General features: G+C 43.0%; 1 protein-coding gene across 1 annotated transcript in view; it reads right to left on the reverse strand.

Moving 5' to 3' along the window:
• Nucleotides 1–14,704, reverse strand: part of NEK10 (NIMA related kinase 10) — a 472,071-nt gene that overhangs the window by 365,716 nt on the left and 91,651 nt on the right. Inside the window, exon 12 of the mRNA XM_082258594.1 lies at nt 5,965–6,189. Coding sequence (XP_082114720.1) covers nt 5,965–6,189 — 225 coding nt within the window. The remainder of the gene's footprint in view (nt 1–5,964; nt 6,190–14,704) is intronic.

Raw genomic sequence — 14,704 nt, forward strand, 5'->3', positions numbered from 1 at the left:
CAACAACCGCTTTCCTATTGGTCAATTGTAAAGTACCTGCAGTTCCCCTTCTGGTCCTCCTTAGCCATGCAAATGAGGAATTGAAAATGAGTCAGCAGTGATTGGTCAGATAGCTTGACCAGAAGGACTGCCATGTGCAAGGAGACAGAAGCCCCAGGGGGCAATCAATGTACACAATAGTCAGACACAGAACAATGGTTCCCTAACGAGCCCTCAATACACATCAATACATCCCTTAGCAGACAACAGGTGAGGTCATTAGCACACCTGACAATAGGTGAATGGAAAGCCACCTCAGACCAAAAGCAACATTGTTTAGACAGCCCGTCTCCACATTGAACTTCCTGGAATGACCATATTAGGAGTGCACTTCCTGTGCCTTACAGTTTACAGGAATAAGGTTTAGCTTCCAGGATATAGGCAAGACTCCATTAGCCACATGGTTAAAGAAACACAAAAAGACACAAAAATGCATAACTCCCAGTCTACTGAACAGAACCCCCACATTCAACCCATCCCCAGATAGCCTGGATCTGAGCGCTCAACATATCCAAACAGTGCTCAGATGCCACAAACACAGTCAAATCGCCATGGGGTTTACGTTTAGCATGGGCTGATGAGAGGGTCCATAGTCACATTGCAGGAGGCGAGCAACCAGGCTTCTCCAATGCCCAGTGGCGAGATTGGTCTCGTCACAGACCTGAAAGATTATTGATCGAGAAAGAAGAAATAGTCATGTTTAAAAGACATTTATCCATATGTAGATAAAAACGGAGCAAGATAAATTATGGGGGGGGGTGGGGCATGGAAGTGTCTCATTTTTTGAATGTTTTATTTTATTTCTTTTTGGCCAGGCCTTTTTTTATTTATAACATTAGTATTTTATGATTTATGGGTTAATTTACTAAAGGCAGTTGCACTTTGCAGGTGCAGTTCCTCCAGAGCTTGGTAAAAGAGGTAAAGCTTCACTTTGCAAAGAATACCTAATCACGTGTAAGGAAAAAAAAAAAAAAGACAGCATTTTTGCTTGCACCTGACTGGATGAGGGAAGTAATCATAGCTTCTGCTCATTTACTAATGCTCTTAGTAAATAGACTGTACACTTTGCAAATGCTCTTGCAGAGTGTAAACGCACTTTGCAAAGCGTACAGTCTATTTGCCTTTAGTAATTTAATACATTTTTTTTACATTACATATTTTAATACATTTTTTGTATTATATTTATATTGACATCATTTGCATTTGACATGTGCATTTGTTTATATACTGCTCAAAAAAATTAAAGGAACACTTTGAAAATGCATCAGATCTCATAGGGAAAAATATCATGCTGGATATCTATACTGATATGGACTGGATAATGTGTTAGGAATGAAAAGATGCTACATTGTTTGATGGAAATGAAAATGATCAACCTACAGAAGGCAGAATTCAAAAAATGATGCAGCAAGCTAGTCCATTTTGCTGAAATTTCATTGCAGCAACTCAAAATGGCACTTAGTAGTTTGTATGGCCTCCACGTGCTTTTATGCATGCCTGACAACGTTGAGGCATGCTTCTAATGAGACAACGGATGGTGTCCTGGGGTATTTCCTCCCATATCTGGATGAGGACATCATTGAGCTCCTGAACAGACGGAGGTACAGTGCCTTGCGAAAGTATTCGGCCCCCTTGAACTTTGCGACCTTTTGCCACATTTCAGGCTTCAAACATGAAGTTATAAAACTCTAATTTTTTTGTGAAGAATCAACAAGTCGGACACAATCATGAAGTGGAACGAAATTTATTGGATATTTCTAACTTTTTTAACAAATAAAAAAACTGAAAAATTTGGCGTGCAAAATTATTCAGCCCCCTTAAGTTAATACTTTGTAGCGCCACCTTTTGCTGCGATTACAGCTGTAAGTCGCTTGGGGTATGTCTCTATCAGTTTTGCACATCGAGAGACTGAAATTTTTGCCCATTCCTCCTTGCAAAACAGCTCAAGCACAGTAAGGTTGGATGGAGAGCGTTTGTGAACAGCAGTTTTCAGTTCTTTCCACAGATTCTCTATTGGATTTAGGTCTGGACTTTGACTTGGCCATTCTAACACCTGGATATGTTTATTTGTGAAGCATTCCATTGTAGATTTTGCTTTATGTTTTGGATCATTGTCTTGTTGGAAGACAAATCTCCGTCCCAGTCTCAGGTCTTTTGCAGACTCCATCAGGTTTTTTTCCAGAATGGTCCTGTATTTGACTCCATCCATCTTCCCATCAATTTTAACCATCTTCCCTGTCCCTGCTGAAGAAAAGCAGGCCCAAACCATGATGCTGCCACCACCATGTTTGACAGTGGGGATAGTGTGTTCAGGGTGATGAGCTGTGTTGCTTTTACGCCAAACATAACGTTTTACATTGTTGCCAAAAAGTTCAATTTTGGTTTCATCTGACCAGAGCACCTTCTTCCACATGTTTGGTGTGTCTCCCAGGTGGCTTGTGGCAAACTTTAAACAACACTTTTTATGGATATCTTTAAGAAATGGCTTTCTTCTTGCCAGTTCTTCCAGAGTCATCATGGGCCTCTTGGATGCATCCCTGATCAGTCTTCTCCTTGTATGAGCTGAAAGTTTAGGAGGGACGGCCAGGTCTTTGTAGATTTGCAGTGGTCTGATACTCCTTCCATTTCAATATTATCGATTGCACAGTGCTCCTTGGGATGTTTAAAGGTTAAATCTTTTTGTATCCAAATCCAGCTTTAAACTTCACCAAAACAGTATCTCGGACCTGCCTGGTGTGTTCCTTGTTCTTCATGATGCTCTCTGTGCTTTAAACAGACCTCTGAGACTATCACAATGCAGGTGCATTTATATGGAGACTTGATTACACACAGGTGGATTCTATTTATCATCATTAGTCATTTAGGTAAACATTGGATCTTTATTTGTTAACAAAGTTTGAAATATCCAATAAATTTCGTTCCAAATCATGATTGTGTCCCACTTGTTGTTGATTCATCACAAAAAATTACAGTTTTATATCTTTATGTTTGAAGCCTGAAATGTGGCAAAAGGTCGCAAAGTTCAAGGGGGCCGAATACTTTCGCAAGGCACTGTATATACACGTATACATATTATATATATATATATATATATATATACACACACGTATACATATGTTATATATATACGTATATATATATATATATATATATATATATATATATATATATATATATATACATAAAAAGTACAGTAAAACTGCAGGAAAGGGCACTAGGGGGCAAACTAATGTGAATTTATTTTATTTTGCAATGTATCAGTGTGTTTAGGTGTTTTACTTTTTGAATTTGCCGCCGGTTCCACCCCCCTGCGAGCGTCACGTCGCAGGAGACGGAAGCCGGGGCACACAGAGCATCGGGAGGAAGATCCGCCGCCGCACACCGCCGGGATACATCGCCGAGAGTACCCTCTCTTACAGGATCCAGTAATCTTCCTAGCGGTACCTCGAGTGTGGCTCGGGGTTACCGCTTTTGGCACTGAAATTTAACCCCGAGCCACACTCGGGAATACCGCTAGGAAGGTTAAAATCCTTATTTGTGCGTTATATTTGGGCCAATTCTCATGCTAGAATTGGTTATGCCACCTTAACCAGGCCCAAATATTTGGGAGAAGTGAGTCTGCCCCATATGAGCCAATTTTTATGAAGCGGTTCATTTAGCTCAAGTGTTAGACTGGTTTCATAACTCTTCGAGGAAATTATGGGCACAAATCAAGGAATCACTATCTCCTTGCCCTCTTGTGTCTTTACCATGGATTTTGCAATCCTTACATCCTGAGGCAAACTCTATATCTTCTTCTGTTTTAGCAACCCTTATAATCTGGGACTGCTTACTTAATAATCCTTTATTATCTTCTTTCATAAGTTCACTAACGCCAATCACAGGCAATCCTGAATTCCTTCTAGGGTTGTGATCAAAGCCCCCTCCCACTTCTGTTACATCTAAAATAATTTCCTACTAATTGATGTTACTGGTTCAACTTGCCCAAAACCCTTGACACAATTGAATAATTTTTTTGCCCTGTTACTCAAGTAGGTAGTTAGTGTACCTCCAACTTCGTAATTTCTATAATTCATTTACAACAAGAGGCGACCTTTATCGTCCCCTTACTGTTTTTGAATCTCTAGGTACACAACCAGACCCCCCTACACATACTGTTTCCTCTCTTTATAACTTTTTCCTAACTGAGATTTCTTCCAACAAACCTTCTTATTTTGTGGAAAGGGAAAGGGTGCTAGGAGTAGGAAGTTCGTAAACCCTGTATGTGGACTCACTAACCTTCTGTTGCGAGTAAAGTACAGGAATAAAATTACAAAGTCATCACGAGAGCGTATCGCTGTCCTTTGGATATTAAACAAAATATCTTAAAAATAGATCAGACCAGTGTTGGCGATGCCTATCCAATGTATGCATTATACAAACAGAAACAATTTTGCCCTGGGGACTTTAAAATGAGGCTACACACTCACACACATAGTACCATAAAATTCAAATGATTTATTTTGACAATGATAGAAATGGTAAATACATAGAATACAAACATGTTTAGACTGATCAGTGGTGTCCATTACAACAACATAGACAATATTATAAAATATATGCAATAGCAGTGTGAACCTGCATTCAATGCGTATATGAAACATATGTTGAACATTCTATCATGAATGTAGTAGCCTTGTACTGTACTGACGCGTTTCGCGAAATGTAATTCGCTTTGTCAAAGTAGGTTTCTGCCATGTATCTACAAAGTAAAAAATGTTGTCAATAATACAGCTATGTTCGTATGAAATGTTCAATGTGAAAAGGAGCAAGCAGACATCAAGGCTCCATACTCACTATATCAATCTCAACATGAAAGCGCCGGATACGCTGGTCCTATCCAATGTATGCACCATGCAACATATATGGTGGAGTTTCACTGCCTTACACCCATTTTGGGACAATGTTTTAAAATATACAGCATTTTTGCCTCAAAGAAAGTGCCCCAAACTCCCCAAATACCACTATTATCTATGTTCCCAGAATCTGTCTCAAAAGTTAAGAAGGCAGTTTTTCGTTTCATTTTAGGTATGGCTCCCCTGGATCTTTCATGAAAAACCCTGACTTCCCAAACTTAGTATCCTAAAACTGCCCCATTTGACCTTAAAACCCATATTTCTTAATATATTATTGGACATCCTTTCGACAGGCCCATGTCATTTCGTTTCTTGCTAACATTTTGTTGCGCTGATTTGACTTAATTGTACAGCCAGCTAGATTACTTGAATATTAGTAATGTTTACATATTTTTTTATATTGTTTAAATATCAATTGTCTTAGTTTCTAATAGACGTTTGTCATATTTTAGGTTGTCAAAAACATGTGCACTGTTCGTAAATCTTTAATATTTTTTCATTAAGTTATTTATTATACTTCTATTTAATTATTTTAAATTATTTAATATTTTATTTTATTTTTTTGTGTGGGGGGGGGCAAACCTGTTTTGGTATAATATTAAATACTATTAATTATCATAGTTTTGAGTATTTTTTACATTGGTTCCCCATATATATATTAGTTAAATCAGATTGTGGCTGAAGAGATTTCCAGGGTTAGAAACTGGTCATTTGGCAGCTCAGGTTCAATGGAGATTGCTCTAGTAGATTTCACTTTATCATGAGGTATAGAGGGAGCCCCGCATCAGATAGCAAAAATGGACTGATGACAAAAAGAACTTTGTCATTGAATAGTCAGTGCTTCTTGTACTGATGAATACACAGCAATGAACAGTAGGGAAAGATGAAAACAAGGGCCATTTTAATAAAGCCTGGGTATTGTGTTGACAAGTCAGGTAATTTGTATTTCATGCTAAAAGCGAGGAATTTAATGTGCTTTTTTTTAATGTACAAGTCTGTAAAGTAAAAAAAAAAAAAAATATCCACATACCCCTTTAAAATATGGAGCAGCTGTTTGACTCCTCCCCACGTACGGATCTCCACACTTATTTCAGGGTCTTCACAGATCTGAACCAATATCCAAACCACACTCCACAGAAGCTTTAGGTGATCAGAGTGTAGCAAACTAAGCAGTGTGGGAACACCATCATAAACTTTGACTTGTTCTTTTACCTCAGACTCTGAACAAAGAAGTCGTAAAAGCTCTGCTGAAAGTCTGGAAAATGGACAAAAGTATATATTATGTCAGTAGTATAATACTAAAGGAGGATGCATTCTTTAGTATTTGATTACAATTCTTTCTGCTAGCATGAGTAAGATATAATGAAAAAACAATTATTTATACATTACAAGTGTTAAATTTAAAACGCAATCAAACCGTATTCATAGATACAAAGAAAGGTTGGGAATCCTATATTGTGTGTACTAGTTTTACTTTCCTGTCTATTTGATAGGTGCTAGACAGAATAAGAAGTCAATGTAAACATGCTTAAAGGGGAAACAGCAAAAACAAATTAGCATATTTATTTATATATTATATATATTTATATTATTTATAATTGAGTGGTTTTTAATAAAAAGTACTATGATGGCAATTTTTCGGTTCCCTCTCTTTGCTAATCCTATGGACACTGGCCATTGTCCACTGACCTGTGATCCAGTGATTACAGCAGTGAGAGACCTCCCTAAGTATAGGCTAATGCCCAGTACACACGATCCGAAAATCGGGCGACGTTCCATCCATTATTTTTCGTATTCTAGCAGCTCTCAATAATATTCGCTTAAAGGGAGAGGTTACTCATGATACGAATTTTCTCGGACGATAATTCTTAGCTTCCGGTATGCGTAACCACGCTGTAGCGTGTGAGGGGAAAATGATGTCTACTGCTCATGCGCTGTCTACTGCTCACTATTTTTTTCGGACGAACAACATACTGATAATACTATTATCGTACGATGTGTTATAATACGATCAAAATTTTTATGCTTGCACGACCGGATAATATCGGGTGAACTGTTGTGATCGCCTCTCGTAAGCTGTGTACTAACGATACGATTATCGTCCGATCCTTTCACAAGCGTTAATTTTCGTCCGATTTTCGGATCCTGTGTACGGGCCATTAGGTGGTCAACATAATCTGGTGAGTGTAATCCCAGGTGGGGGCTCTAGCGGTGAAGGCATTGGTGTGATATTGGAGTGTCCACAGGGACATGACAAGCTTCAACAATAAGTTGGAAGATCTTGAAAATCGTTCCAAAAGGAACAATCTCTATTTTGTTGAATCTCCTGAAAAGCCTGAAAGGGATTACCCCTGAACTTTTTCCTGTAAAATTGCTCTAATTTGTGATTGAATGTTCACATCACACACCACCAAGACATCTACTTCTGGGAATTAACACTTGGCCCAATTATTACCAGAATCTTGAATTTCCAAGATAAAGTTGCTATCCTTCAAGGCACAAGCACTGTGGGAGAGCTTCTCTATAATACCAATGGCATCATAATCTTTCCTGATTTTTCATCAGGCATACAATGCCAAAGTGACCCCTTCTCAGCTGTCAAGAAGCAACATAAGAGACAGAAGTCAGTCATATTACATGTTCTATCAGGTCATGCTCTGAGTTGTAGTAGATGGATAATTGTCCCTCATTACAACACATGAGGTTGCTGCATGGTTGATGGACGATCCCCAACAACAGCCTTGCAACCTAGGAAAGCCAGCTAAGCTCTGAATCTCTTCTTTAACCTTCTAACCTGTCAAGAGCTACATTGTTACTAGCACTAAGCTAAAGTATTACAATGTGCCTAGCATACATAGGCCACTTTGACCACTGGTGGCCTAGGTTGCATTCTGTTACATACTGTTCTTGTAATACTACTGGGGGATCTGTGCAGCTCCCTTTCTCCTTCAATAAACATGAACCTAATGTATCCTAAGTTTACATGCCTACCACCAAGGTCCAGCATGCTGCTCCATCTGCAGTCAGCTATCTGATTCCAACAAGTAGCCTACCTATCTTTCTCTCACAGATAGTGTTTCTTATTGTTCAAAAAGCACTTTGCAATACCACTAGAATTCCTACTGTGCCTTCACTCACATCCTAACTCTTGCACTGGATATATGAAATTCTGATATTTATCTGCATTTGGTTGTATGTAACTTATAATAATCTCAAAACTGTTTCTGAACTTGAAAGTCAAGCTATCTCTAGTCTTCACATTTCTTAAGAGATGCAAACCCCATATTATCTGTGTTCAGTGGTTCCTTGGGATGGGCTCCAAGGTCTTAGTGTTAAAAAAAACATGGGCTGTCAAAGCCATTATTGCTACATATTCTGTCTACTCTGGAGAAGGCACCCTCCTAATAGCTAAGTCTATGTCACTGGAGATCCTGGATCTTAAAAATGATTCATCTGGCCATTATGTACTGCTTAAAAGAAGAACTCCAGGAGTTGCAGCATTTTTAAATATCTGCTGGCTTATAAAGGGTTAAGTCTAACCAGGTGTATGTAGATGTATTACATGTTTACAGCTATTGCTAAACCCCTAGTACACTTTAAAAAAAAGGATGCAATCTGAAAAACATTAATAGCCTTAGCCTCTATTAAAAAAGATGGCCCATGCCAAATTGCAATATAAGAGAACACAATAGAATACAAATGGGAGATGGCAGATGGCAGAATGAGATTTATTAAAACCGATGCACATAGAACCTGGTGCAGTTGTACATAGCAACCGATAAGCTTCTAACTTCAGCCTGCTTAGTTAAGCGTTGACAATAAAATCTAGAAGCTGATTGGTAGCTATGCACATCTGCACCAGATTCTGTGTGCACCAGTTTAATAAATCTCCCCCTAACTCTTCCTACTACAGTAGACTAAAAAAAATATGTTTTATGCAAACCAAAGATCTTTAAGTTTAGCATTAAAGTTGGAAGGCTTATTTAGCCAAACTTGAATAAAGCCTGACAACAATACTTAATAAATAAATAATATGGGGCATGAACAACACAAACATCCTGGATGATTCACAAACTTTTTTTTTTTTACAGCTACAGTATATATCTACATAGCTCAGTATATCCTAGAGCGGCTGCACTCAAACTACCCCTTTCCACATTTCCACCGACAATTTGCTACAGAGGATCTAAAGGCCACAATTTTCTAGGAGGAAATCACATTTCTAAATTCCTAAATAAAAAGCACCTGGCTTAGTGGGTTTCCAGCAAACTGATATTGTGTGTAGAAAGTTTAACTGAGTGAATATCTCCAATACTGTGGTCCACCAGACTGGTATCCTCCTCTATGCATAAGGCCCTCATAACCCTATATTAAAGCTGAATACGATCCCAACAAATGGTCATTCAGGTTAACAAATACAATAACACATTAATCAATAGTGATCAGACAAGTTTGTATACCAGGTGGGGCCACTGTTATTAATATACACAGAATGTTTACTACTTTACAACACCCCCACAACTCTGCCTGTCATGTGATGGTCTCCTTGGACATACAAAAAGCATTTGGTAGTGTGGAAATTATGGATTTTACCCTAACCTCGTCAAACGGGTCAAACTTCTCTACACTGATCCACTGGCCAGGATATAAGTTAACAATGCAGTCTCTGAAACACCCATCTTTTTCAGAGGTACAATACAGTGTTGCCCTCTGTCCCAATTACTTTTCACTTTGGAAAAGGAACCCATTGCCATTTTGATCCACATTTCCTCTGCACATGAAGGCCAATGCAAAAAATCCATGGAAATGCATACCTCATTGTATGTAGGCGATACTCTTCTGTACCTAGCAGACTAAGATCAATCCACTTACAATGTTTTATGTACCGCTACCCCCGTAGGAGCTGCTGGTGAATATGGTTATCTCCCACCCTGCATGTCCAGGCACACAAATCTTTCAAGCACACTTTAGTCAGAAAACAGTCCATGCAGCTTTGGGATTTATTTTGTATTTTATTAGGGGGATTGAACTTGGATGGGGATAGGGTTTTTTATGGGATGCCCACTTGATCAGCAAGGAATTCTTCAGGGAAACAACTATATACACCCAGTATATATACATTCCCCCCCCCCCCCTTCTACCTCCAGCTCAATCTTACTTGCAGAACTACATCTCCCAGGACCAGCTAGCACTAAGAGTTTGATCCAACACAGTCTCAGTCAGATTCAAAGTGAATGCCCTTTGCAGGCAGGGATCATGGGCCCCTTTGGTAATGTAGCAGAAAAAGAGGTCTTTGGTGCTAGCTGTCCTATTCCTGTGGCTCCTGATCCCAGTACCACCTCTTCAGGCACTGCCAGCCCGCCTGGCTGCAGCTGCCCCTTTCACTAGCCATCCTGGCTACTTCTCTACAGTCCTCCTAGACTGACTCTGCATCCATCCCAGACTGCTTGCACCCAGTCCCTTCAGGCATGCCTTTCAGTCCACTGACTGCAACACTCACCAGCCCTCTTGGCTGTCTTCCTCCCTGCAGATTTGTCAAGCAGTGTTCTCCCACTGTCCTCTCCTTGCTACCATGCCTCCTGGTCAGGATCCCTCTGTGTGTCATGAGAAGGGGTCCCTTCCACACCCGAGCCCAGGCCTGAGTTCACCCCCCCCAGACTAGGGTGCTATTCTCAAAGGCCTCCAAAAGCCTAGCACTCTATCTCCATCTTCCATTCAAACTCATACTGCCCCAGCTGAGCTGACTACGAGTATTTGAGGGAGCCTCCCGCCACCAATCCATCTGTTGGGGTTTGGTCAGGGCCCTCAGAATACTCAAGACAGCTCCTCCTAGACCCCTCCCAACTGCTTCTGGAATCTTCTCCAAGTTTCCAGCAAGCAGAGGGAGTCACTGGAGATGCTGCTGCTGAGTCCTCCAGCCTCCCTGAGTCACTCACCCATCCCAGATTAACACACAGGCTTGGCTACAAGCCAAGCCTGACAATTTACTTACGCTAACACAAAAAATCCTAACTCTAGCAACGCTAGGGGATGCTACACTTAGATATTTTCAGAGAATTTAGGATCCTCGAGACTCTGTGAATTGGAAGAAATATGCTCTCTACAACCTTGAAAAAGACACCCCTCAATTTAAACACCCATACTTCCAATTGCAGAAGGTAGACTAATTTAAATATATTTAGGGGTGATTGTGCAATTTCCTCGAAATAAATATAACACCAAAATATATAGCCTCTCCTTTTAACCCTTCAGCAAAATTAAGCAATAGATGAAGCTCCCTCTTGATTTCATGGGCAGAGTTAATTTGCCGAAAATTATATTTCTTGCAGAAATCTTTTATTTCAGCAAATACTCCATTCTTGGTTTCACTCACTATCTTTAAACAGCTTAATAGTATCTGTGCCAGAGTCTGTGTCAGGGATACCACATGCAGGCATCCAGCAAGGGTAATCAGATCAATTGGCTGCACTAAGGAATCAGGACACAAACGAATAAGGTGCAAACACATTTAATAAGCAAGTGACATATTCCAATAGCAACACCAGTGGACAAAAACAAGTAACCAAAATATAAATGTAACAGCAAACCCCAATAGTGACCTAACAAACTATATACAAACAATGGAGCAAACAATAGCAGGACAGGACAGGGACAGGAGACAAGGAAAGCAGGGAGCCAGGTACAGGAAGCAGGGTACAGGGAACAGGACTCAGGATCAGAATACAGGTTTCAGGATCAGGCTCAGACAGGGACACGGTTAGCAGAGAAAATACTGATGCCCTGAGCCTCAGTGAAGGGCAGGCTTATATTCCCTCAGCAGTCCTCCTCAGGTGCAGCTTAATTAAAAGAACAGCCCAGCTGCTGGGAGACACCCGCTGGTGGGCCCTGGAACTGCGCCCCTCAGTTCCAGGAACAACAGTGCCACCAGCAGGTGACCCACATAATGACACTGATCCTGACAGTTCCCCCACTTTAAGGAGCGGCCTCCGGACGCTCCATTGTGCTTCTACCCCGAAAGTCCAAAAAGGTCTCCCCTCCAGGTCTGTGGGTCTTCTAGCACTCTGTAGGCCAAAGTCCTTCAACTTGCCGGAAGGCGTGCCACCAGAGTCCAGCAATTGATCATGCGCCCCACCACCAGGGTCTTGAAGCCGTCTAGGCACCCCACAGGTCAAGTTCCTGAAGAGGTGTAACATTAGGGATACACCTGCCCTCATTGCAACACATGTCCCAACACTGGGACTGAAGGCAAGCTGGACATCAAGCAGGGGAGCGCCAGCGGCATGCAGGGTATCCGGCAGTGGCAAACCAGGCTGGACAACAAACAGTGGCACATCAAACAGGGCGGCAGACCGTGGCACATCAAGCAGGGCGGAAGACCGTGGCACATCAAGCAGGGCAGCAGACCGTGGCACAGCAGGCACTGGATCAGCAAGCACTCGGTCAGCAGGCACTGGAACAGCAAGCACTGGGTCAGCAGGCTGGGTAGTGGTCACTGGAACAGAGGGCACTAGATCAGCTGGCTGAGTAAGAGACACCGGATCAGCAAGCACCGGAACTGCAGGCACCAGAACAGCAGGCACTGGATCAGCAGGCTCAGTAGGAGGCACCGGATCAGTGGGCACTGGACCAGCAGGCTCAGTAGGAGGCACCAGATCAGCGGGCCCTGGAAGAGCAGGCATCAGAACCGCGGGCACTGGATCAGCAGGCTCAGTAGGAGGCACCGGATCAGCAGGCGGCACCGGATCAGCAGGCATGGGAACAGCAGGCATCAGAACAGTGGGCACTGGATCAGCAGGCTCAGTAGGAGGCACCGGATCAGTGAGCACTGGATCAGCAGGCTCAGTAGGAGGCACCAGATCAGCGGGCACCGGAACAGCGGGCACTGGATCAGCAGGCTCAGTAGGAGGCACCAGATCAGCGGGCACTGGAACAGCAGGCATCAGAACAGCGGGCACTGGATCAGCAGGCTCAGTAGGAGGCACTGGATCAGCAGGCACCGGAACAGCGGGCACTGGATCAGCAGGCTCAGTAGGAGGCACCAGATCAGCGGGCACTGGAACAGCAGGCATCAGAACAGCAGGCTCAGTAGGAGGCACCAGATCAGCGGGCACTGGAACAGCAGGCATTAGAACAGCGGGCACCGGAACAGTGGGCACTGGGACAGCGGGCTGAGAAACAGGCACCGGATCAGCAGGCTGGGTAGTGGTCACCGCAACAATGGCACTGGATCAGCAGGCACCGGAACAGCAGGCACCTGAACAGCAAGCACTGGGTCAGCGGGCACTGGAACAGCAAGCACTGGGTCAGCGGGCTCAGTAGGAGGCACCGGATCAGCAGGCTCAGTAGGAGGCACCAGATCAGCGGGCACCAGAACAGTGGCCACTGGATCAGCAGGCTCAGTAGGAGGCACCAGATCAGCGGGCACTGGAACAGCAGGCATCAGAACAGCAGGCACTGGATCAGCAGGCTCAGTAGGAGGCACCAGATCAGCGGGCACTGGATCAGCAGGCTCAGTAGGAGGCACCAGATCAGCGGGCACTGGAACAGCAGGCTGAGAAACAGGCACCGGATCTGCAGGCTGGGTAACAGGTATAATTGTATGTGTTGGGAAAAATCTCCTTTTCTTTTTAGGTTTAGATACAGGAATCTTGCTAGTGATTGCAGGGCTATGAATAGATTGTGAAGTAGATGGAAGTGAAATGGCAGTATTGGGAGATGGTGGAAAAGGAGAGACAGTTACAGAGGAGGATTTCTGAGAGGTTGCTAGGGGCAACAGAGTAGTAGAGGAAGTTTTCACAGGGTTAATTGAAGGAAAAGTGCAACTCGTTAAGCCAGGATATGAACAAGCAGTAGAAAGCAAACCATACCTAACTGCAGCTGTGGTTGCTACCGGTAACGGAGAGGAGAAACTTTGCGAAAACTGGTGTCCAGAGGCAGGAGTGGATTGGTATGAGTTCGCTGATGCTAAATTGGAAAGATCTGACCAGGTTTGCAGTAAGGGCTGAACAAAACTCAATTTACAACCCCCTTGTCTGATTAGAGAATATACAGCATTCATACAATCCAACAGGGCCTCTGGAGAATACACTGAATAATGTTCAATAAAATAAGGTTTATCATCTTCCAAGAGCCACACAAGAGATACCACCTGAGAGACACTAAAAGGAGGAGAATAATCATCACCACCCTTAGGGGTCAGTGGCGGCCTGTGCATAGGGGGTGCCAGGGCACCGCCCCCCCTAAAAAAAAAGGAGAAAAAAAATTACAAAAAGAACAATAAAGTTTAAAAAAAAATTGCGTTCGCCGGCCTATGTGGTGGCTATGGGGGGGTGGGGTTTACGACCCAGAAGAGGCGCCGATTGGCTGCCTTCTGGGGACGTAACCTGGGCGCAGGTCATAGCGCTAGGACACTCCCACTTTCGTGATATCCGGGCTGTGATAGGTCCAGTCTCCAGCCTGGACCAATCATCATCCAGGACATCCGATTGCTGACCCCGCTGACGTCGCAATGAGGGTGGTGCCGGTACCATGCCGCCTATACCATCACCTGTACCATGCCGCCTATACCATCACCTGTACCATGCCGCCTATACCATCACCTGTGCCATGCCGCCTATACCATCACCTGTGCCATGCCGCCTATACCATCACCTGTGCCATGCCGCCTATACCATCACCTGTGCCATGCCTGTACCATCACCTGTGCCATGCCTGTACCATCACCTGTGCCAAGCCTATACCATCACCTGTGCCATGCCTGTACCATGACC

The sequence above is a fragment of the Pelophylax lessonae genome, assembly GCF_965119305.1.
Source record: "Pelophylax lessonae genome assembly, chromosome: 5".
Classification (NCBI taxonomy): domain Eukaryota; kingdom Metazoa; phylum Chordata; class Amphibia; order Anura; family Ranidae; genus Pelophylax; species Pelophylax lessonae.